The 25,963-nt window shown below is 42.5% G+C and overlaps 1 protein-coding gene across 7 annotated transcripts; it reads right to left on the bottom strand.

Annotated features, from left to right (window-relative positions):
- Positions 1-324: 324 nt before the first annotated feature.
- PALB2 (partner and localizer of BRCA2) lies at positions 325-25,911 on the bottom strand. Of its 7 annotated transcripts, none has more exons than XM_081131236.1 (14): positions 25,684-25,911; positions 23,844-23,903; positions 23,619-23,721; positions 19,712-21,157; positions 16,363-17,150; positions 15,968-16,039; positions 13,628-13,789; positions 12,476-12,561; positions 11,965-12,126; positions 10,656-10,772; positions 5,803-5,890; positions 2,861-3,030; positions 996-1,078; positions 325-537 (listed from the first exon to the last, which is right to left on the bottom strand). In XM_081131236.1, exons 1-14 carry the CDS (start codon positions 25,729-25,731, stop codon positions 452-454), a joined length of 3,471 nt encoding a protein of 1,156 aa, XP_080987362.1. In that variant the 5' UTR covers positions 25,732-25,911; the 3' UTR covers positions 325-451. The 7 variants fall into 7 exon arrangements, 6 of the variants coding, with proteins under 6 accessions (XP_080987362.1, XP_080987365.1, XP_080987363.1 ...); XM_081131235.1 differs by having other exon boundaries at positions 457-537; positions 867-1,078; XM_081131239.1 differs by lacking the exon at positions 25,684-25,911 and adding an exon at positions 24,868-25,314 and having other exon boundaries at positions 444-1,078.
- Between the last annotated feature and the right edge of the window lie 52 nt (positions 25,912-25,963).

Raw genomic sequence — 25,963 nt, 5'->3', positions numbered from 1 at the left:
ATTACTACTGAAACATCATAGACTATTCTAGTTGTAAAATAATTTGTTTCTGAAAATGACCTTAATGGGATGGGGGGAAAAATAATATGCCAAGCCCGGTCAGTGTGGCTCAGTCGTTGAGCATCAACTCATGCACCAAGAGGTCACTGGTTCAATTCCTGGTCAGGGCACATGCCTGGATTGTGGGCTCAATCCCCAGTAGGGGGCTTGCAGGAGGCAGCTGATCGATGTTTCTACCTCTCTCTCTAAAGTCAATAAAACATATTTAAAATAGTAATAATATGCCAAGCAGAATGTATAAAAATATTTATTTTTTATTTCGAGAGTATGTTTATTAAAACTGGGGACAGTGAAACAAGGAAGGGCTTAGGATAGAAGAAGCAACAGGAGAGCCTAGGTGGGGCTACTTTGCCTCATTGAAAAGTCAGGGCCTTGGAGACAGGTTCAGGGGTTAGAGCAGGAGGGGCCATTGCTCCCCTGGTTCCCCTGGTTGCAAGTTTCGTGGGGACCCTTTGACTTTAGGGAGAAAAAGCACGCCTGAGAAAGAAAAGGGGAAGAAAGGTGTGGGCATGCTCCCAGGAAGAAGAGCATGCAAAATAAATATTTATAAACATTTGAACCTTTACGTACACTTTTAAAAGCAAATGCACAAGTGAGAGGAATTACAAAAATTAACCTCAAGTCCTTTTCCCCACTGTATAAATGAACATTAAAAATCAGTAGGGCTCCCACCATCAGAATACAAAGTCTGTCTGAATGAATACAAGTAATTACTTTAAATATCATTCAGATACTTTCCTTACAGTTACAACTCCAAAAAGTACTAGGATGCCAAATATATCCAGTACACTGTGTTTTCACCTTACCCTAACTTATTAAATATACAAATACGTTTCCATCTTTTTGTCCAGCCAGCAAATGAGAATCTGTACCCGACCATTTAACAAAAGACCAGTTCTTGTCAGAGACGGGTGGAAGGAGAGCAGTGCAATGACCTAGAAGTAAGTCCCAAATGGCAATCGTTCCAGAAGTCAATACTGCTGCTGCAAAATTATCCTTCACATCACCTTCCAGGAACCTAACATTAAGCAGAGAAAAGATGATTCAAACCACGTATCCAAAAAAAAAAATCTTTAAAAAGAGGCCAAAACGATGCTCCCAAAAGCAACAGGAATGCTTCTCTTTGCAACCCTGGGGCTGCTGGCTACTGTGTTGTAATGCGGGACATAATCACATGGTCGCCCCTGCCTATCTCTGGATGCATCTTGTACCCCGTGCGCCCTAGCTCACCATGGCCAAACACTCTCCTCAGTGTCTTCCCTCTTGCTATTCCCTCCCCTGGCAGGCTCTACCCCCAGGCCTTAGTGTGGCTGGGCTTTTGACATTACTCAGGCCTGCTGCCTCCACAGAAAGGTCACACCTAATCCCGTCTAGAGCAGTGCGGGAGCACGCACACACACACACGCACACAATTACATGATCTGCTTTTATCGTCACAGCACTTTTCATGATGTGAGAACACCCTCTTCCACATTTGGTGGTTATCTTTCCCACAAAAGATAGGGCTCTGCAGCCAACTACCTCGCTTTGAATTCTAACAAAGTAAGAGCTTTGTGACTCTGGGCAAATTATTTAACTTCAGCAGTAAAATGGGGACATGGTGATTACTGTGAGTTTTAATGAAATAGCTGATAGCACAGTACCTAACACAGAATGCTTAATAAAAACGAGCTGTTGTTCCTCACTGCCATATCACCAGCATGTGCAGAGTGTCACTGATAAACAGACCTTCTCATCAGTCGACAATTCAACATTAGCCCTGGTAGCATCATCCCATGTACTGAAAGGTTGCTGGTTTGATTCACGGTCAGGGCACATGCCTAGGTTTCCAGCTCAGTCTCCAGGAGGGGGTGTGCAGGAGGCAGCCAATTGATGTTTCTCTCTCTCCTTCTTCCTTCCTCTCTCTCTAAAAATCCAAAAAAAAAATCTTTAAAAAAATATTTACTAATAGATCAATATTAGCTGCCTACATGTCAGAGGCTCAGTCAGATTTCAAAGTAAAGATGTCTTCCTAAAGTACATTTAAAATTTTTCTTAATGGAAAGAACATAAATTATAAATCTTCTGTAGAAAACATTAATTACTCTATATTTTAAATGTTTTCATTATGGGAAAAACAGGGCTTAAATATACATAAAATACTTACCAACGCCATGCTGGTAGGATCAGGATACAGGGAACCTGGGGCTTGACACAGACCCACTAAACATTCTACTTCTTTTATTTATTTTTTATTGATTTATAGGGAGAGGAAGGGAGGGAAGGAGAGAGAGGGAGAGAGAGAAAGAGAAACATGGATGTGAACATCAATCAGTTGCCTCACACACACTCCCCTACTGGGGACTGAACCCGCAACCTGGGTGTGTGCCCTGACAGACTGGAAGCCACCACCTTTTGGTGAATGGGATGATGCTCCAACCAGCTGAGCCACCGGCCAAGGCTAAACACTCTACTTCGTCTTCCTCTTTTTGTTACTCTTCACCCGAGGGTATCTTTTCCATTGATTTTTAGAGAAAGTGGAAGGGAGGGGAAGACACAGAGAAACATCAATGTGAGAGACACATCGATTGGTTGCCTCCTGTATGCGCCCCGACCAGGCTGGAGATAGAGCCTGCAATCTGTGCCCACGACCTGGAATCGAACCCAAGACCCTTCAGTCCAAGGGCCAACGCTCTAACCACTGTTCTTAACGTTCTTTATCTTGATCTATATATACTGTTTCATGTTTCCATTTGTCTAAATGACACAAAAACATCTGGTTTCTATATGTGCAAATTGCCTTTCACAAGGTCACACTTACTGCCCAGCAGTGCACACTTGCCTCCCAGCCTGCCCTTGAGGAAGACAGTAGAGCATCACACCCACGCTCAGGGCCGTCTTGGGGTTGATCGCAATAAGCTGGAATACGGGGCTTCCCGACGGCTCCCTCTCTTTGGCACAAGGATGACTTAGAACAACAAAAAGAAGTCCCTGATTTAAAAGAAAAATTAATAACCAAAGAAATCATTAGGACTCTGGTGAGAAAAAGAAAGTGCTGGCAGAGACAAAACGAAAGACTCACAGGGATGATCAATGGGCTTGTCAGTGTGGCATTTCATTGCTGGCTCACTTTTCTCAGGCAGGCACTGGTCTGACTGTCACTGAGCTGGACTTGGGCTCCCAAGCCAGTCTCTGAAGGCGTGAGCCTGGCTAACGCATCAGTTCCCTCCCCTTAGACATGGCTTACACCCCTGGCCACCGCTTTGCAGAAACGCTGGCCTAGGGAAAGGGCATATACACACGTGGTGGGAGTCCTCAAGCCAGAAATGCTCATTTGTCAGTTGGTTTTTGAACATTCAGGACACATTTTCCCATAAATAGTCTTATTATAAGCGGTGACTGGAGTTCAGGCCAACCTATAATAGCTTATTCATTTGTATTTAGAGAGTAAGAGTGACAAAAAAGGACACCATGACCTATGATATTTTCTGTGGGAAAATATGCTACAAATCTCTCCCAGCTTTAAAATTAAATGTTTGTTTTTTTTTAAATCCTCACCAAGGATGTTTTTATTGATTTTATAGAGAAAGGAAGGGGGAGAGAGAAGGAGAGAGAGAAACAGATGTGAGAGAGAAACACTGATCGGTTGCCTCGCATACACACCAACCCACAACCTTTTGGTCCACAGGATGATGCTCCAACTGAGCCACTGGCCAGGACAAAAATTACATGTTCTAATAACATCATTGTGTGTGAAGGTATCTGTCACACACATATGTATACACTACTATATGTATGTTACATGTTGAAAATAATTATCTTTGGGGGTGAAATAGGGAAAATTAATTATAGGGCCATCTTAGGATTAAGAACACTCATTTCTACTTTATACATTTCCAAAATGACTGCATTTAAAAAAAATTTTTTTAAGTTGATTTTAGAGAAAGGAAGGGAGAGAGAGAGAAACATTGATCAGATGCCTTCTCTACGTGCCTGGACTGGGGATCAAACTGGCTACCTGGGTATGTGCCCTGACAGGGAATCGAACCTGCAACGTTTTGGTGTATAGGATGACACTCCAGCCAACTGAGCCACCTGGCCAGGGCCAAAATGACTGAATTTTTATAATGAGAATGAATTACCTTATAATTAGAAAGCTGAGAGTTAAAAAAATGTTTAATGCCATACACTTTAACTAGGGTTAGGCAAACTATGGCCCACAGGTCAAATCTGGCTCAAGGTTTAGTTCTGTATGACCCATGAGCTAAGAATGGTTTTTGCATTTTGAAAGGGTTGGAAAAAGACAGAGAAAGACTATTTTGTGACATGTGAAAATTATATGAAATTCAAGTTTCAGAAAGTTCCATGGGAAAGTTTTATTGTCCAAAATGTTTCATTGGAACGTAGCCACGCCCACTTCTTACACACACACACACACACACACACACACACACACACACACACACTTTTTTTTATTCCTCACCTGAGGATATTTTTTCCATTGCTTTTCAGAGAGTGGAAGGGGGAGAGACGGGGAGAGAGAAACATCAATCTGAGAGAGACATATCAATTGGTTGCCTCCCACATGCGTCCTGACTGGGGCTGGGGATCAGCCTGCAACCCAGCTAAGTGCCTTTGACCAGAATCGAACTGGAGACCCTTCAGCCCGAGGGCCAAAGCTCTAAGCCCTGAGCCAAACTGGCCAAAGCACCATATCCATTTACTACGTGTCATCTCTGGATGACGTGCGACAGTAGGAGAGCAGAGATCATGTAGCCTGCACAGTTGGAAATATTTACTGTCTATCCCTTTAGAGAAATGTCTGCCAATTCCTGCCCTCAACTATAAATCATTATTTCTGGAGGCTGGCATCATGGGGAACTCTTACTTACTATCTTTTCCATTTCTCTTCTCAATGTTTTAAAATTAAATAGGTATTAATGTTGTAATACTTTAGATATAAAACTATTTAAATGCCTAGTAGATAAATTTAATAATTCCAGAGATGAATTCAACCCTCTTATCTTGGGATGAATAATAATAAGCCTTAAGACCAGGTGACAGATACTTAAGATGGTAACACTTTTGAGTTCACGCCCACAGATGCTGCTGGTCTAGGGAGAAATGCACCCTTTGCATTCAGAACCTCTACAAAATGAGGCTCACAGGGTTGCCCCTGGGGCTGGGCAAGTCAGTCTCCACACAGCACCACACTGGCTGCTACTGCCTTTGCTGTGGCTCAGCAGTGGACACATGAGCAGTTACCCTTGACTCCTGGACAGCTACCTCCAACCTGTTCAGATGCCAAAACCAGGCTGTAAGCCAACTGTATTAACACAGTGGCTAAGAGGCTGTGTTCATTTCTATACAAGACCACTCAAGTCTAAGAGAAAAGCATGTCTGTGATCATTCAATCACCCTTCCTCAGGATATTCATTCGCATCATAAATCATTTATGGCAATGTGGTTGGGGGCCAAGTCTGGTAATGGGATAATATTTCTCAGTATAAATTCAAAGCCAGAAATGAATGTTTGCCCTTAGGTTGTACAGCCAGAAAATTCACCAAGCAATCATACTGTACCAACACTTATTTTCATCCATAAATTTCAAGAAAGAAAAAACACTGCTACACAATTTTGAAAAAAAATAGGCAACAGGGAGGACCAGTTAATTATTACTTACTAAGTTATTGCTGCCACTCAGCGATACCAAGACTAACACTCAGAACAGACACAGAGTGGTCACAGCTGATCGGTACTCACCATTTCAGAATAGGCTTTGTGACAGACAGAAGCCTGGTAGGAATCACCAACATGCATCTTTTTCAGGAGCTGACCAGTTTTTAAATTCCTTAGACAACAAAAATAGATAAGTTGATAACACTCTTCCAGCAAACTGGTTTTCACATAGTCTCTTATTTATCACAGCACCGTTTAGGAGGGGACCAAGGAAAAAACTAAGGGACACAGTACCTTTGTTTTGTTTAGCCACAGACTGAGCTAAAAATAGAAATAGAGTTTAATTTGGCCAATGTTTTTTTGTTTGTTTGTTGTTAACCCTCACCACAAGATATTTCTTCCATTGATTTTTAGAGAGTGGAAGAGGAGGGAGGGAGGAAGGGAGGGAGGGAGGGGGGATGAGAGAGACAGACATCGATGTGAGAGAGACACATCGATTGGTTGCCTCTCTCACGTGCCCTGACTGGGCCAGGGATGGAGCTTGCAATCCAGGTACATGCCCTAGACCAGGAACTGAACCTGTGACCCACTCTCTAACTACTGAGCCACACTGGCCAGGGCTGGCCAATGGTTTAATGTGAGAGTTTAGCCCTCTGCTATGCCACTAGGGAGAAATCTCTCCAAATTCCAAGAGAGCGGGTTTCTATTATCTCATGTTACTTGGTATTAAAATTACGCACATGGTATAGCTCTATCATTAGGATTTTGTCACATTTCTTGTTACACCTACATTTTCCATGGAGAATGGTCAGGAAACCAAATCTGGTTAGGCAAGAGACAACACCTGAAACAGACTTACAATTGTGTCTCTAAAACATCTGCTTATTCTAGAGCCAGCCCAAGACCATGGAGAAAGAAGGAAAGACTCAGCTGGGGCAAAAATGGAAAAATGGTGAAACAGGAAAAAAGGGTGAATGTAACAGAGAAGGAGAGGAGGAGGTTTGTTGGAATGCTTCTGAGCTTGGGGATCTGTGACATAACAACTGCTCTGCCATGTGACTGCCTAGGAAACACTTTCGGTGGCTCCCATTAGCCAAGAGAAAGTCCCAGCTGTTTTTCATGAGACCCACAGCCCTCATGAGCCCAGCCCGCAGCACTTCGTGACTCACTGCCCCCTACCCAGCAGCTCACTTCCGTACGTGTTACACACATTCCCAGCTCTCTGCCTTTATTCAAGCTGTCCCTCCACATGCCCTCCCCATTACTGGCCAATCCCATCCATTCCTATGGCCCAAAGTCTGTCTCACCTCCTCTCAGCTGCCTGAACTCAGTTTAGAATCTCTCACTCCCATCTGCATCAGTCTCTAGAGAAATCTCCTCACCTCCAATTCCATAGAGGATTGTCCACATGCCTCACTTTTTATGTGATATATACTATAGTAGGGTATAACGTGATCATTCAACCACTACTTCTAAACTTTCTATGGCCCAGGTACTGTATACAGATCCAAAGCCAGAAAGCTAAACTCTCATGTAAGCAAGCAAGGTTTTCCTCACACAGGGCACCAGCACAGGCTGATCCCTTACAGAGGGCAGTGCAAGTTCCGTAGTTAGTAACTACTCCCCCCAAATCCCAAAGCACTCTGTCCAACTCTCTATCACTCTGACACTTAGGATTGTAAAGCAATCTTATCTACCTACTAGATTTAGGGGCTTTGGGACCAGGATTCCAATCTGGTACATATCTGCATCTCTCACAGAGAAGCAGAGGTTCAAATATCTATTAAATAAGTGAAAGATGGTGCTCAGTTAATACAGCTCGACCAATGTTAAATGTTTAAACCTTCAGTAGTAGTTTTAAAACAGGCCACTTGAGCCCTGGCCCGTGGTATCGTCCTGTGCACTAAAAGGTTGCCGACTTGATTTCTGGTCAGGGCACAAACCTAGGTTGCGGGTTCTCATCCCCGGTAGGGGTGCATTTGGGAGGCAACCGATCGATGTTTCTCCCTCTCCCTCCCTCCCTTCTTCTCTCTCTAAAATCAATAAAAACATTAAAAAATTATTTTAAAAAATGGGCCACTTGAATTTGGAGTAAAACATGAATTGCTTTACACATCTAACAAATGAGTCCTACAGGAAAGATGAACAACTATTATCTGTACATATATAGAGTATCCCCAAAAATGTATATACAAACTTTGAATAAAGTCAGTGTTTATTAAAATACATTTCATTTTCAAAATTGAGCTCTCAGCTGTTAAAGTGTGTACACATTTTTGGGGGATACCTGCAGTGTCCCCAAAAAATAGAGAGCCTGAAAGGTAAAAGATAGCTTCTGATGGACAGCATGAGCAGAACATGTTTGAGTAGATCCCTTAAGCAAAGAGCTAAGGCAGGCACCGAGAACTGACAGAAGATGTGGTGCAACCTTCAGGGACTTTCATTTAGCACACGCTAAATTAAAAATCAGGGCCACGTGAATTCAGACAGGGAAACACTAAGGAGGGCTGAGGTGATATGACAGAACTCAAGGCAACCGTGGGGGAAAGCACCCCTTAATTTAGAACTTAAACTTACTCTTTTTTTTTTTAATCCTCTCCCAAGGATATTTTCTCCATTGCTTTTCAGAGAGAGTGGGGAGGGAGAGAGGGAGAGAGAGGGAAACATCTATGTGAGAGAGACACATCAATCGGTTGCCTCCCACATGCACCCCCACCAGGGCAGGGGATCGTGCCTGCTCTAACCACTGAGCGAACTGGATCAGGCTTAAACTTACTCTTAGAAGCTAAGTACAGAGGCCCCCCCTCAACCCCAAATTCTGTTGTGATCCATTATATATGAAATGCTTTGACTACTATTAGCAAAAGCGGGGAAATGAGGGAAAGGAAGAAAAAAGGGAGCTCAGGAGTATGGAACAGCTGGAGAGGAATTTCTGTAGTAGAGCATGGGGGAAATGAAAGCTTAAGAAAAACAAAAGGTTTTATTTCTGGTGCAGAAAGGAGAGGGCTGGGAGTAAGAGTGTTTATAAAACAATAGCATAAAGATGATCTGGAGCCCGGCCGGGTGTGGCTCAGTGGCTGAGCGTCGACCTAGGATCCAGGTGATCGGGGTTCGATTCCCAGTCAGGGCACATGCCCGGGTTGAGGGCTCAATCAATGACTCTCTCATCATTGATGTTTCTATCTCTCTCTCTCCCTCTCCTTTCCTCTCTCTGAAATCAATAAAGATATATATTTAAAAAAAAAAAAAAGATGATCTGGAGGTTGAATATTGATTGATGGCAATAACTAGATTAAATTAATAGTCTAGGAGCTAAATCATGAAGGTCTGGACTACAGAAATAGCAGAAAGAATAGAAAAGATAACTTTTGTAAAGAGCATTGCCCTCAAGTAAGACCTCAGACCTGAGGAAAGTGCCTAAGTGGGAATGTGCTGCTCTAGACTGCAGGACATCTGAGAACAGGGGCTCCTGGCAGGTTATAATATAGTCCAGTTTCAGAGGCTCCCTGGTGCAGAGGGCAAGGCTTCTCTCAGGGGCCATGCTTTCCCAGTGTATTCCTAGAAAGCTAGCATTGGACAGTGCAGAAGAGGTAGACAGTAGTGACATTAATAAAACTGTTTTTAAGACCCATTCTGGCCCCAAGGAAACAGTTAATGGAGAAGGCTTCTGAGAAAAAAAATCAATCTATTCTCCTAATACAAATTAACCCTGCAAGTGCTCATGTCCAGGTATGGAAAGAGGTGGCTGGGGACTCTCTGACTTCAGTTTTCCTATCACAAAGTTGTTAATTTGGATCCTGCAATGAAACATTTTTTATGTATCTAGTAATTCTGGATTGTATTCTAGACATCACAAATGGCACTACGCATAAACTCTGGATTCTCTTAGGTTCCCCTGAAGAATATTGATTTCCTCCCCCTAGTAACAGTTAACTAGACTAAACTCAAATTCCAGCTGCTAAAAACCCAGTTCAGTTCTTTTTGCTTTACCTGGGCTTCTCTGAGTCTGCCCTGCATACATGTAGTTTAAAGGTCAGCCAGATATTTAGGCAGATATTATAGCAAGAGTTTAGGGCTCTTCTCCTACTATTTTTGGGATTTCTCTGCCTCACTTTTTCAAAAAAAATATGCTTTTATTGATTTTAGAGAGAGAGGAAGGGAGAGGGAGAGAGAGATAGAAACATCAATGAGAGAGAAACATCAACATCGATCAGCTGCCGCCTGCACACCCCTGCTGGGGATCAGGCCTGCAACCCGGGCACTGGCCTGACTGGGAATCAAACTAGCGACCTCCTAGTGCATGGGTCAATGCTCGACCACTGCCTCACTTTCTAGCTGCTGTGGTCACACTGAACCAGTGGGACAGAAGGTTTTCTTTTTCCTTTTTATTAAATTTATTGGGGTGACACTGGTTAACAAAATTATACAGGTTTCAGATGTACAATTCTATAACACATCAGAAGGTTTTCTACCAAGTTTTTGGCCACTCAGTGTGCAGACTGGGGCCTGCCCTCTACTAAAAGCCATAAGAACAGGAAACTTGTCCAGTGACACTTTCTGTCTCTAAGGGTCAACCCCTCTCCAGTATCTTTCTTCTTTTTTCTCTCCAGTGCCTTCAGTTAGTTGATTTTTATATTTGTTCCAGAATTTATAGTTACTTCAAGTAGAAGAGTTAGTCAGATAGAAGTCACTCATCCATTAATCAGAAGCAGAAACAATCATACATTTTTGCCAAAAAAATTTCATTCTTTGATAGTCTGCTCAGACTGATTCTTTTCACAATGTCTGAATATAACGTTCTTGTTACGTATATAGCATCTGATAGTAAACAAAAACACAATCGTATTTACAGTCTCTTATCTCAATGACCCTGTGAAATTAGAGGTATATACTTATATTACAGAAGAGAAAACTGAGGGTATTGAGAGGAAACTTACCAAATAACAATATTGTTCATTATAGTGGTACCAAGCAGAGCTTCCTGCATCCCTTGAACCTCAGCAAGAGTTAGAACAGTTTCTTCAGGAGGCATCAAAAATTGTTTTTCTTTGCTCCTGCATTTAAAATAGTATTAAAAACCAGTGCTTTGTACCAATGCAGTTTCTAAGCAGCCCGTCTACAGATTATTGAACTCTGCACAATAAACACTAGCCTAATGCTAGAAAAAAGTTCCAATCAGAAAACATAGATATGCTGAAATTTCCACAAGTATAACTTCTGTATCATCTACCTGGATATACTGCAAGCACCTCACACTCATCACATCCAACATAAAACTCACCAGCTCCCCCTTTAACCTCGTGTTTCTTTCTGCATTCCCATCTCAACGAATGGCAGAACCATCGCCCAGGTGACTGCCCCAGAGACCTGCACATTGCCCTTGTCTTCTTCCTCTCTATCTCCTCAATCACCAAGTCCTAATGATTTTATCATCTCATCTCTCCCAAATCTGTCTGTTTCTCCCCATCTCCACTAACACTTTCCTAATTTAAGATAATTATTTGTCTCTTATCTAGACTACTGCAACAGTTTATAAAAAGATAAGCCATGCCCTCTGTTATTAGGAAAGACAAACAATCACAATGAAGTATATAAATGAGTAGACACAGAGGATGCTAAGAGCTTCGTTTTCAATGTGTTGAATCTGAAGGAACCCTGGATGTCTAATAAAGAAGCATGCAGGTCTAGAGGCCAAGAAAGAGCTCAGAGCTGGAAATGTTTGTTTGCAAGTAGTCAGCATCTAGATCAGGGGTGGGGAACATCTGGCCTGTGGGCGTACACAGACCTCAAAATCATTTGGTCTGGCCCTGCCAAAGCAACCACAGGCAGGACTCGAAATTCAATAAATCTAGAAGCTTTTTTCATAGCTAATTTTTAAGTTGATAATTTTGTATGGCCCTCAAACGATGTTACAAATATCCAAACGGCCCTTGGCAGAAAAAAGGTTGCCCACCCCGATCTAGATGGTAACTAAAGCCATGAAAACCAAGTGTGCGGAACAAGAGAAGGATCTTGAGGTACTTGTAACATTTAAGGGGCACACAGAGATTTCAAAGAAGACAAAAGGACCAAACTCCCTGCGTGTCCACTTCCACCCTCTAAACTGTCCTAGGTTCCAGTGTTGAACAGAACCTGTGAGACCATGCTTACCACAAAGACAAGATGCTGGGGATCCAACTTTCCCTGAAACCCTGGGATAAAACCATTCTTTATCTAATAGTTAAAATCAGCTGGTGCTTTTCTTACCCTATGTCTTCTGCAAACGTTGTGACTTCTACTTGCTGATCACAAAGGGTCCTGCTGCTACTCACTAGCCTCCTCTCTGTCAGGCCAAGCACAGCTTGTATATTTCCAGAACTCAGGAGCACCTGCTTTTCACTTTCACCATCAGAGGAACAAAGTAATGCCCTAAACCAAATATAAGGGAAAATGCAGAGAAGTCAGGAGTAAGTCTTTATTAAAGAAAAGATTTTTTAATTGATTTTTAAAGAGAGAAGGAAAGAGAGAAACATCAACTGGCTGCCTCCAGCATGTCGCCTACGGGGCATCGAGCCCGCATCCCAGCATGTACCTGACCAAGAATCAAACCTGCAACCCTTTGGCACACGGATGATGCCCAACCAACTGAGCCACTGCGGCTGGGCGGGAGCGAGTCTTTAACAGTAAAGGACTAGGTTCAAGTTTTAAGTGGAAACTTCAGTCGGGGATAAAGCGAAAGCTGAAGGGAAAGGAAAAATCGTCCCGGAGAGCTACATACCTGATTTCTCTGATTTCCAAATTTCCCAAAGCCACACACACAAGGTTACAAACATCAGGCATGGGAACTATCTGTAACACGGGAACCTAAACAAAACAAAGAGCCAAATGATATTTGGTTGTTTCATTTTTAATCAATCCAAATTCTCCAAAATTTTTTATATTCATTTTTATTCTTACTGTACCACGACAGTTTCCAACATCCAGAAAAATGTGAGAAGGTTCAGCAAACACTCTCTTTTTATGAGTCGTAAAAAGCTATATGCATAACAGTGTTTACTGCCGCCGTTTATTAATGCAACCCATGCTTCCAATAGCAGGGGAATAGTTAAGTAAGGTCTGGCAAGGGAGCCAGTGGAGCATCGTACAGCCATTTAAAATAAATTTACTCACTGAACAAATATTAAGCAAAAGCACAGAGCTAGAAGCTGTGGATATACTTGAAAACAAGAATGAAATCTGCTAAGAAAGTAGATCTTCAAGGTTCTCACAAAAAGAAAAAAAGGTAACTATGCAAAGTAATGGATGTGTTCACTTAAGGACGTGGGACTCCTTTACAATGCATACACATATCGAATGACCATGGAGCACACTTTAAACATGTTACAAGTTTATTTGTCAATTATACCTGAATAAACCTGGAAAAATAAATAAAATTCTACATAGATAAGAATGGAGAAATGTTTATATGCTAAGTGAGGAAAAGCAGATTAAACTTTTAAGCACACTAGGGTTGCAACCAGGTTAAGACATGCATGAAGGTGGACAGACCTGGAAGAAACACATGCAGAAAAAAGCAGAAACAATGTGTTCATGAAGGGAAACATCAGCAGGTATCAGCAAGTTTAGAAGTCAGAACAGACAGGAAATTCCAAGCTGCTTCAGCAGATCTCATATAAAAATCCACCTCCAGAAAAACGTGTGGATCGAGTGAATAAAGTGCAATGTGGACTGCAGCGTCTTGATGGCAGGTACACAATGCTCACTGCACAATTTTTCTGTATGCTTAAAATTTTTCATAATATATGTTGGGGGGAAAAACTTATATCTCTGTTGTCTCCCATGGTCACAGACCCCTGTGCCCCTCTTTGGTAAGCTGCCCATCCATTATCATGCAAATGGTCGCAAAGATCTCTTTGGGACTTGTACTCACCTCTGTGAAGTGCCAGGAATACATTTTCTCCCACTGCGTGGCATCCAGAGGTTTCCAAAGAGAAACTGCGTATTCACAGGCAGTTATGATACATGGCACTTTGACACCAGCTATTTCCCACCACATGGCACTCACATCCACGGAGCAGGAGCCTGAAGGATTCTGACCAGAATGGCAACAACAGTTATGTTAAAGGGAAAGTTGGGGTCTGTTTTATGAAAAGTGATGCATAACAAGGATTAGATGAAATACCAAGTAAATGTAATAAAAATTTTATGCGGTCAAAATAGAGCTTGGTGGGTCTTACATGTAACTAAAATAATTGCCCATATAAGATCTCATGATATAATTTAAAAGCATAGCTCCACTCTGGCCCGGTGGCTCAGTTGGCTGGAGTGTCATCCCATACACCTAAAGGTCAAAGGTTCAATTCCAGGTCAGGGCACATACCCAGGTTGTGGGTTTGATCCCTGGTTGGGGTGCGTACGGGAGGCAACTGATCGATGTTTCTCTCACATCGATGTTCCTTTCTCTCTCTCTCCCTGCCTCTCTTTCTAAAAACAAAACAACAAAAATAAACAAATGATAAAAATAAAAGTATAGCTCCAGAATGGAGTACATTCAAATTTAACCGCAAAAGATAGCCCATAAGAACTTATCCACTTAGAAATGAAACATCCTGGTGAACCACCCATGGGCTGAAATAACATACTATTTCTAAATGAACAGCAAGGAGAGTGCTAGGCATCCAAACATGCAGCTTGAGGCCAAGGCAAGACTTCCCCCCAAAGTGTATAATCAATCATAAAGGCATTTATCAAAAAGCAAGAAAGATAAAAATAAAATAAGCAAGCAGCTCAAGAACGTAAAAGAGCAATGAAAGAGGGAGGGAGGCGTTATTAAGGATAAAACAGAAATAAATGAAAGAGGAAAGCTCAATTAACAATCAATACAACCAAAAACTAGTTTTCTGGAAGACCAACAGAATGGACAAATCTCTTAAATCTGATGTAGGAAAAAATTATTTTTAGAAATGGGGGATTGGGGAGAGAGAGGCTTATAGACAGACGAAAAGTAATATAAAAACAATAAGCAACATTTTACTTACAAACTTGAAGACACAAATGAAATGGTTGAGTCCTGAAGAAACTAAGTTATTAAAACCGATGCAAGAATAGCTTTGAAATGACATAGGTATTACTATGAATTTTTTATTGAAAAAAAATCTGGGGCTCGGAGGCTAAATCATTTGCCCAAGGTCACAAAGCCAATAATTAGCAGAAACAGTTTGTGTGGATTTTAAGCTCTTTCTTCTGTACCAGTTGTTCTTGACTGGGGGCCATTTTTCAACCCTCCCTGGGGAACACTTGACAATGTCTGCACACATTTTTGGTTGTCACAACTAGGGAAGGGGTGCTACTGGCTCTATTTGGTAGAAGCCAAGGCTGCTGCTGAACATCCTACAATGCACAGGCCACCCCACCCCTCACAGCAAAGAATTATCCAGCTCCTTAATGTCAACTGTGCTGAAACTGAGAAACCCCACTCTACACCAAGCTACCTGACGTACCATGAATACAAAGTCAGTTAGGTCACAGGTCGTCTATTTCTCAGGATTTACTAAAATATAATTAACAGAATATTGTGGGGGGTTTTAATGCAATGATCAGTTTTTAAAAAACATTTTTTATTTATTGAGTTTAGAGAAAGAAAGGAAGGGAGAGAGAAACATCTATTTGTTGTTATTTTATGGATTCATTGGTTGCTTCTTGTATGTGCTCTGACCAGGGATCGAACCCGCAACCTTGGCATACTGGGATGATGCTCTAACCAACTGAGCTACCTGGCCATGGCTCATTAACAAAATATTGTAATTTATATTTCTCAGAACCACATATATCACACAGCATATGAAAGATTAACCATTCACTGCATCACAATCAATAACTGCTGCCCATTTTCTGATAAATCACGATAGGTGGTTCTTCTAGAAACATTAGGTCATTTGGGTAGGAGAGTCACAAATGACTCTTTTCTTTCTCTCCCTCTGTTAGAATGCGAGATTTTAATTTAGATAAGTTGAACCACTGAGCTTAAATTGTTCTTGGCAGTAGCCTGACATATAAACTTCAAGAGACAATCTCAAAATATAAATACAGGTAAATTGTGTGAAAAACAAAAGAACTTAAACCTGTTTTTCTGAATCTTTTTTACCAAATTTATTTAATAGTATTAAGAATGAAAAGCTATATAATCAAATTCTTCTCCATGCTCTTATCAATTAATCACATTTTTTACATATAAGACACAAGACACATTATAAGGGAATAGTCTTCTGACCTTTAATTTCGAAACCAACTGTAGGCTGCCTGGGTTTAAGCTGTCACAAACAGGAACGTCTGCTATTTCAGCCTGTAAAAACAAAGACACACCATTAATCTGTACTTTGCATATGACACCTGCCTGCATCACTGGCTCATCAAAATGCCTGCTTCCTATGGCAGACTCCTTCGCTAATGACAAAGACAACAGGATCCCCCATTTAAAAATCAGGTTTTTAAATTAACTTTAATTTCCCCAGAATGAACTTAAAGTTTACAGTGATATCATATCAAAGAAACATGAAAACATTCTTCAACACTGACGAGCCAATGTGTAAGGCAGTCCTGCTGTCCACAGCCACTGAGGTTATTTCATTCCTTCAGAGAAAACGCCACAAAGGAAGTGGACTGTACCTGTTCGATGGGATGCTTCCACGATTCTAGGCATGTGCTTCCACAGAGCTGGTTTTCTTTGAAAGGGAATGACTCCATGGGTAAAGGTGGTGCTTGGGGAACAGAATCACAGTCACAATCAGGCTGTCCCTCCCTTCCTGACACATGCAGGCTGCCACCTAATTTTGGCTGGCTGGTGCAAATGTCGCATTGTTTACTATCACTGGCTTTCCCATGAGGAAGTTGGGGTGCAGACACTTTGTCACAGTGTGCTGGGGAGCCAAGAGCTGGAGTGGTGCCCAAGAAGGGGAGCACGGGGGAGCACACAACTGCCGTCGCTCTGTCGTCGTCATCGGGTGCCACAGAATTTAAAGGAGTGAAGAGTGATGTGGACGAGAAAAGGCCCTTCTGCTGAGCCTGGCTTTTTAGCTTTGGCATTTTAGGATGTGCTCTTCCCGGTAGAACAATCAGCTCCTCTCCCAAGTCCTCCTTTTCTATGTCGATTTGCTTAGGAGTCAGTTCTTCCAAAACAATACAATTTCCCTCTTTTAGATGCCTCTCCCCATACACTTCTGATCTGAAAGGCTCAATCAGCTCTTCTGAGCAGGACTTCAGTTTTTCAAGCTTAAGAGGTCCAAAGTCTTCATCTGGTAACTGAAATTCCGTGATTTTGAGAAAAGACAACAGTTGCTTTAAACTTAGCATTTCATTCTTAGGAGATGGAGCATTGGAAGCATCACCGTCCAAAGCTAAATAGGTACTGTTACTGGAAGAAAAGGAGTCCTCTTTTTGGCAGTGACCATCCTTCCCTAAAATAGAGAGGAACAACAATAGCAAATACCCAACAAGAGACAGGAACCCCCAACAAAGAGTGCAGTTCTCAACTCCAACGGTGTACGTAGCAGGCTCATCGCTCTCCCCTCCATGACCTGAAACCTCAGTGAACCATTCGAAGTCAGCCACAGGTTAGTTTAACTGGCAGCTCTCCTTCTGCAGTACCCCAAACAGCATCGTGCTAACAGCATTAGTTGGGAGAAGGAAGACAGGGGTCTAGTCCCAGCTCAGCCACTGCTGTGCTGTTGCTTTGGGCAAGACAATTCACTTCATTTCCCCTGGACCTTCATAAAGTCCTTTCTGCTCTAAAACTTCGATTCCAACAAGCTAGCAGAATATAGTATACAAAATGCTGGCTTTTCTCACTGAAAACTTAGTACCTTTTCCAAGCAAAGAGTTATTTACTATTCTTAGCAACTGGAATTCTTCTATACCATTTGAAATGCAGCTGCATCCATCACCTAACAAATGCTTGAACATATATACACAATGGAATATTATTCAGTCATAAAAAAATGGAAGTATGGATACATACTAGAACATAGCTGTATCTTGAAGACAGTAAAAGCAGGTCACAAGTTGTATAACTGCATCGCCATGAAATAAGTAAATCCACAGAAATAGGATTAGTGGTTGCCAGGGTGTGGGGAGAGAAAATAAAGATGAAATGCTTAGTGGGGCCCTGGCCGGTTTGGCCCAGTGGTTAGAGCATCTGCCTGCAGACTGAAGGGTCCCCGGTTTGATTCCAGCCCAGGGCTCTTGCCTCGGCTGCAGGGTTGATTCCCAGCCCCAGCCGGCATGGGTTCAGGGGGCGGCCAGTCGATGTGTCTCTCTCACATTGGTGCTTCTCTCTCTCTCCCTTCCACTCTCTCTGAAAAGCAACAGAAAAAATACCCTCGGGTGAGGGTAAAACAAACAAACAAACAAACAAACAAACATTTAGCGGGTACAGAGTTTCCATGTCGAGTGAAAAAGTTTTGGAACCAGGTAGGGATTGTGGCTGCACGTTGTCAATGTCCTAAATGTCACTGAATTGTTCACTTAATTTACTTTTTTAATTATCACGCAAGGATATTTTTTCCACTGCTTTTCATAGAGTGGAGGGAGAGAGAGAGAAACATCAGCGTGAGAGAGAAACATCGGTTAGCTGCCTCCCGTGAGCCCCGGCTGGTGCCAGGTATCCAGCCTGCAACTGAGGTTCATGCTCTTGGCAAGAATTGAACTAGGGACCCGTTGGTCTGCAGGCCGATGTTCTAACCACTGAGCACACCGCTGGGGTTGTTCACTTAATTTAAACTCGTTAATTTTGTTATTTAAACTCGTTAATTTTATGTTCTGTGGTCACCTCAAGAAAAATTTTTTTTAATGTAGCTGCAGGTTACTAAAGTAGCAGATTGTGTCTACATATACAAAAGAATGTTTCTAGTTTGTTACAATACTGATTTTTTTGTATTCTTGTTGACCTAAAAGATAAATCATAATGGCTCTTATTTTTAATTAATTATAGCTCATAGACCAGGGCCTAAGTCCAAGAGTATAGAGCAGGGTTGGGGAAACTTTTTACTACCAAGGGCTATTTGGATATTTATATAATTCACGGGCCATACAAAATTATCAACTTAAAAATTAGCTGTGGAAAAAGCCAGATTTATTGAATTTCGAGCCCCGCCTGCAGTTGCCTTGGCAGGGCCAGACCAAATGATTTCACGGGCTGTAAATGGCCTGCGGGCCAGACGTTCCTCACCCCTGGTATAGAGCAAGCAGGCTTCCCATTTTTGTAAATAGTTTTATTGGACTACTGTCACATTTACATGTTGTCTGTGGCTACTTTTGCACTACATTTGAGTATCTCTGACAGAACAGAGACAATTTTCTACATGGCCTTTTATGGAAAGTTTGCTCATCTCTAGAATAGAACCAGTGTGAATTATCTAGTTTTTATGCCGTTTACCAGATATAACTTCTGAGCAAGTAAATTAAAAAGTTTGAATTATAACATCACTTGCTATCTTCCAAAACCTGGTGTCCCACAGATCTCAGAGATTATACTGGATATTTTGTCCAAAAAAGTCACTCAGATCTATTGCATTTTATTATGCAATCATTCCTAAGAGTCTGTCAGTGACCTCAAACTCTGACACACATTACATTTTACTTCAAACACACTTCCTATATTAATTATACTTCTACTCTTGGATAAAGACTGTGTTGCATCTGAATACTAATTTTAGGTAAACATCCAATATATTTTCCTTCCAATGTCAACTTTTCCAGGCACATCTGGCATCACATGGCCTGGTCTGAAGCCCGGTTCTGTCACTTTAATTAATTAAAGCACTTTAATCTCCTTGTGCCTTAGCTTCCTTGCCTGTAAGGTCAGGATAAAAACAGACTCTACCTCCTGTAGGGTTGCTGTGATGATTCAATAAGTCAGTACCTGTATGACATTTAGAAAGAACCAGGCACATAGTAGTATTAGAGGCCATTGTCGTCACCATCCTCACACACCTTGGTTTACCTTGAACTCAACTCTTACCATGAATAACTTTTTCATTCTGATCTTTGTACAAGGTGACTTCTTCCTTGGACCTATTAATACCTGATGTGCCAGAAGTGGGCAAAAGTAGTTCATGATGGTGTAATGCAGGGGTGCAGACTGACTTTCTTTTTCCTCTGTGTCTTCTACCAGATGGCTGGGTAACTGCAGTCCTGGGAAAGTCATCCTTGGTGCCCCCAGCAGGAGAGCTGACTTCAGTTAATGAGAGAAGTCTCTGAAAAGGACTCCTTGAACTTGCCTGTCCTGTGCACGTGTTACACATCTTAAATTCATTTTGGTTAGTTTCTTCATTGAAAAGTTTTAAAACTTTAGTCACTTTCTTTTTTTTATTTTTATTCCCTTTCTTTCTGACACCCAAGTGACTCTGAGTTACAGCCTCCAGGGCTACTTTCCTCTGGCAATTTGACATATGTCGTGTTGTTCGTACATAATATTCTGCAGGAAAAGGAAGGCCTTCGAGCACGGTGCAAGACTGAATTTGATTTTCTGCAGAAACAGGAGAGATTACTTCTGGGCCAAGACTATGAGACTGACTCAGAACCTCATTTTCCTGAAAACATTCACGTCTACCATTTAGAGCACTACTGGGAGGTTCTAAAGAGTCCTCTGTGTGATTTCGTTCTTGTAAGTTTTGGTTTTCATTTGCTGATAAGTTATAAGTGAGCTCATTTATGGAATATGCATTATCTGCCTCGAAGTCAGGACTTCTAGGCAGCTGGCCACTTGGACTTACAGCTTTATTTACCTCTGGGTTTTCTGTGAAGACAGTCATTTTTCTGTCCCGTGCCTCTAAGTTTACGGGTGAGGTAGGGCTGTTTTTTAAACCTTGAGCAGTAAGTTCACAGTTCCTTTTAGGAGGCTTATGTTGAAGGTGCCGACCACTACTGCTATCTGGTGGAGTATGCAGAGGAGGTGGGAGCACCCTGGGGAAATGATTTTCTGCTAAGAAAGCATCCACGCTGCTTTGTAGGTTGGCACTTGGTGGAATTAATACCCTCCCTCCGTTATTTTCTGTGGCTGGAGCTTGAGAATCTGGAATGTCAGATTGAAGACTTGGAAAGTTAGTTCTTAACTTAGTTACAGGTGTCCCAGGATTTTCTCTATTAATTTCTTCTTGTTCCTTTAGTCTTTTTCCAGAGAGGATAAGTGAACCGGTGTCAAAGAAAGATTCCCTCTCTTGTGAAATAAATGTTCTCATCTGCTGCTTCTTTCTTCTCTCTGGCAGCTTACTCTGCCTTTTCCCACGATCAGGACCACTAACCCTGTAGGCAAAATGTTCTTGTATATCATCTGTTCTCTGTATGTCTAATCCTTCCACTGGGCCATGTCCAGGGTTAAAGGACTCAGGTTCTACGCCTCCAGTTTCCTCATTGAGATGGATGTTGATTAGTAATGCATCACAAGACGACACTTCAGTTTTAGGTTCTAAAGAGGAAAAATTATATAATTAATATTTTCCTTTTAAAGTGAAACAAAAAATTCCGTATTTATTTTAAAATATATTAATACTATATTATTTTAAAATATTATATATAAATATTTACTTAAGAAAGAGTCAATGTATTTCATTCAGGCAGATCAAAGTTCAAGTTTTTTGTAATCTAATAAACCATAATAACTTTATGTAAATGTAAACAAATAAAATTGTGCTAGAAAAAATGATTTTTAAACTAAAAGACTACCAATTTTTTATTGAAATAATCTTTTTCTTAGTGTTTTTGCAGCTTTATTGAGGCATAACTGACAAAAACTGTATAAATTTAAGGTGTACAATGTGATGTTTTAATATATATATATAATTACACTGCAAAGCGTAACCATAACCAAGCTAATTAACATATCCATCAATTCACAGTTACCTTTTTTTGGTGTATGTTGAGAACACTTAAGATCAGTTCTCTTTGCAAATTTCAAGAATACAATATACCTGCAGGATTAGCTGTTATCACCATGCTGTACATTAGATCTCCAGAACTTGCCCATTCTGAGTAATTGAAACTCTGTACCCTCTGACCAACATCTCCCCATTTCCCCATATCTCACTTAATTTTTTATTTCATGTCTTTTTTGGCTCAAGTAATTTTTTTTATAAAATACATTTTTATTGATTTCAGAGAGAGAGAAAGAAGGAGGGAGCGGGGGAGAGAGAGAGAGAGTGAAAAATTGATGCCAGAGAGAGAGACATGGTTCCGTTGCCTCCTGTATGCACCCCGCCTAGGGATCGAACCTACAACCTGGGCATGTGCCCTGACTGGGAATCAAACCAGAGACCTTTGGGTGCAACGACGACACTCAACCAACTGAGCCACACCAACCAGGGCTTGAGTTAACTTTAATACCTCTTTCCTATTTCAATAGCTGCCAATTTTATGAATATAAATAATCTAAGTATTAACACGAGAAACGACCATTGTTCTTTACAGTATTTCCAGCCAGGCACTTCTCTGCAAATGTTGTATAATTACTAAAAGTTGAGAAGGAAAAAGAACACTAAATAAACAACCCAACTGAAAGCATAGTTTATTGCTCACAGAATGAGAAAATATTTATAAGTCATGCATCTAATAAGGGTCTAATAGCTACAATATGAGGACCCTTACAACCCAAGAATTAAAAACAAATAACCTAATTAAAATATTGGCAAAGAACTTGAATAGACATTTCTCTAAAGAAGATATACAAATGGCCTCTAAGCACATAAAAAGATATTTAACATCATCAGTCACTAGGAAATGCAGATTAAAACCACAATTCACTTCACATCCACCAGGATGGTTATAATTTCTAAAATGGCAAATTACAAGTACTGGCGAGGATGTAGAGAAATTGGAATCCTTACATATCGTGGTAGGAATACAAAATGGTACAACTGCTATAGGAAAGTTTGGCAGTTCCTCAAAAAGTTAAACACAGCCCAGCCACCGTGGCTTAGTGGTTGAGCATCGACCTATGATCCAGGAGACCTGGGTTTGATTCCTGGTGAGGGCACATGCCTGGGTTTTGGGCTTGATCCCCAGCAGGGGGCGTGCAGGAGGCAGCTGATCAATGACTCTCTCATCATTGATGTTTCTCTTTCTCTCTCTCTCCCCCTCTCCCTGAAATCAATAAAATATATTTAAAAAAAAAAAAAGTTAGACATAGCCCTCGCCAGTTAGCTCAGTTAATTAGATACACCAAGGTTGTAGGTTCAATCCCCAGTCAGAACACATACAAGAATAGACCAATGTATGCATAAATAAGTGGAATAACAAATCCATGTTTCTCTCTCTCTAAAATCAAGAAATAATAATTAAAAACATTAAATTTAGAATTACCGTATGACCCAGCAATTCCATGCCTAGGTATATACTGGAAATAACTGGAAACATGCCTATAGAAATGTTTGTACATGAATATTCACAGCAACTTAATAGCCCAAATTCATAAAAGCCAAATGTCCATCAACTGATGAATGGATATGCAAATTATGATACATCTATACAATGGAATATTATTCAGCTGCAAAGGAATGGGTAATGATGCATGCCTGGATATATGTATGCTCGGATGCATGAACCTTGAAAGCACTGTGCTAAGTAAAAGAAGCCAGTGACAAAGGCCACATATTTCATGACTCCATTTATATGACTTGTCCAGAACAGGTTAATCAACAGAAAGTAGATTAGTGGTCACCAGGGATTAGGGGTAGGATGGGTATGGGGTTTCTTTCTGGGGGTGGTTGGTGAAAATGTTCTAGGATCAGTGATGATGGTTGCACTCTCTTGTGAATATACCAATTGTACACTTTAAAGAGTCTATTGTATCCTTACCTTCTGCCTGTGAGAAAAAGAACCAGTCAAATAACCTGGAACAATCAAGCAAACACGAGTGAGTGGGCTGGCTTTACCTGAGCAGTTTAGCTGTGATGCAACTTCCTGCTGGAGCAAACAATCTTCTGCTTTCACTGTTTTCTTAATAAAATTCTTAACCTTCTCAGCTCTTTGGGCCCGCTAGAGAAAGCAAAAGCAGCTCAAGGAACAAATTTAAGGGGGAAAATTGTTTTAAAGCTTCATTATTATGAAGAATTGTCTTTATAGCGTGTACCATAATTTTGAGAGTAAGATTCGTTTACCTGAAGGCGGGCCAGGGTCTTGCTGTATTCCCTTTTCAAGAATGCTAATTTTTCCTTCAACTGCAAGAAGAAAAACACCAGAAGGGCTGAGCAGTGGGAAGGGAACAGTGAGCAGAGAGGAGAGGCAGAGTGCCTACCAGACATGAATGTGATGCTCAGCCCGACAGTCAGCAAGAGGCAGTGGAGGGTGTGGCACTAGCCCACATTAGTCTCACTGCTCACAAAGCACCAAGCCCTCTGCTCTCTCAGAACCTTTTCACAGACTGTTCTTATCACTTGCAGCATTTCCTCCCCAACTCACTGTGCTAATTCCTACTGATTCCGCAGGCCTCAGCTTAGATTTTTATTTCCCTGGAATGGACTTCTAGGTTCTTCAATCCAGGTTAGATACTCCACTTCTCCTCTGTGCTTCCTTCATCATGGTACCTATTACTCTGTTATCTGTTTACTTCTCTGTCCCCCCCCTTCTCACTGTGAGATCCTCTGAGGCAGCAAGAGCTGTCACCCTCAGACATTCACTTGGAAAATGAATCTCTTGTCAGTTACTGGTCCTGGTATCTCTACCACCTGGGAACAATAGCTGTATCAGTTTATAAAGGTATCAGCTATTGTTCCAGGCACTAGACATACAGTGTGATCAAGCTTACATATAGCAGATGATACAGATAATAAACAGGAAAACAAACAGATGACTTCACATGGTGATCAATACCTAAACAGGGAGAGAGGAAAGCTCCCGAGTTACAGGAATGGACTATTTTAGATAGAGTGGCCAGGGATCCTTTCTAAGGACTACTATCTAAACCTTGACCTACAGGAGGAAGGGGCTGGCTAGGGAAGATCAGAGGGAGAGCTATTTGTCCAAGATCACAGTTTATAAACAGTATGTGATTGAAGCCCATGCGGTGCGTCTCTAGAGACTGTGCTCTCAAATCTATGCTAAACTGCTTCTTACAGCGGCCTGTTAGTCACCAGGGTTATTAATTATCTGGGAATTATCTTGGCTGGTAAATGCCTCTCTCACCCCCAGTAGAAAGTAGGATGTGGTTGGCTGGAGCCTCACTGTTCATCAAAAGGTGGTGGGTTCGATTCCTGCTCAGGGCACATACCCAGGCTGCAGGTGCAAGCCCCAGGTGCATGTGGGAGGCAGCCGATGGATGTTTCTCTCTCACATCGATGCTTCCCTCTCTCTCTCCCTTCCTTTCTCAGAAATCAATAAAAAAATAAAGATAAAACGAAAGCAGGCTGCGATGAGAGGCAGCAGAGTTCATGGGGAAGCAGAGTGCAGCACGAAGCCTGGAGCAGCCAGCACGGCGCGGCCTGGCCGGTGCCCGCCGAGGCACAGCCGCGCACACGGTGGCGGGGCGGCACCGGCTCTGCCGCGGGAGCAGACGCGGAGCCGCCTGCCTCTCGGCGGAGCGACGCCTAAGGACACCACGGCGCTTCCACAACGCCCAGTACCGAGCGGGGCGGGACACCGGGTGGGCAGACGTGCGCTAACGGGGGCGCCACACACGGAGCAGGCCGACGGGAGCGGCAGGGCCGCCGCGCCTGCCCCGCGTGGACCTTCCCCGGCCCAAACCACAGCCCTTCCCGGGCTGTCAGCGGGCTTCCCGACGGGCGGCAGAGCGAGGCCGTCCGGGGCCTCGGCTCTACCCACAGCCTTGCATTTTGTCTTTATGCATGAGTGCTGTAAAAAAGAGAAAAGAAAGAGTGCTCTCTGAACGCAGCGGGCGGGTACAGCGCCCTTCCTTCCCGCGCTCCCGGGGCGCCCGAGGCCTCTGAGCGCAGGTTAAAGGTCAGGGCCCCGGTGGGCCGAGGACTCCCGCACCCCCCGCACCTTCTCCTTCTCCTCAAAGCTGAGGGGCTTCCCCGGAGGCTCTTCCATCGAGCCCGCGAACGAACGGGAAGAGCAGCGGTCGCCGCCCCGGGACTGCGGACACGAGGACTCCGGCCGGCCCTGGGCCGCACTGGCGCCCGGGAAAGGAACGGGGCGCCCGGGATTCCCTCCGCGCGCGCGACCGGCGCCAGACCAGCACCGCCCACGCCGCCGGGGAGTTCCGGCGCTCGGCCTGCGCACGCGCAGCCGGGGAGAGCCGAGCGGGGACGAGGCCCGGGGC

The sequence above is a fragment of the Miniopterus schreibersii genome (assembly GCF_964146895.1).
Source record: "Miniopterus schreibersii genome assembly, chromosome: 3".
In the NCBI taxonomy this organism is placed as follows: Eukaryota; Metazoa; Chordata; class Mammalia; order Chiroptera; family Miniopteridae; genus Miniopterus; species Miniopterus schreibersii.
The sequence above is the reverse complement of the archived record's forward strand: the minus strand, read 5'-3'. Positions and strand labels throughout refer to the sequence as shown.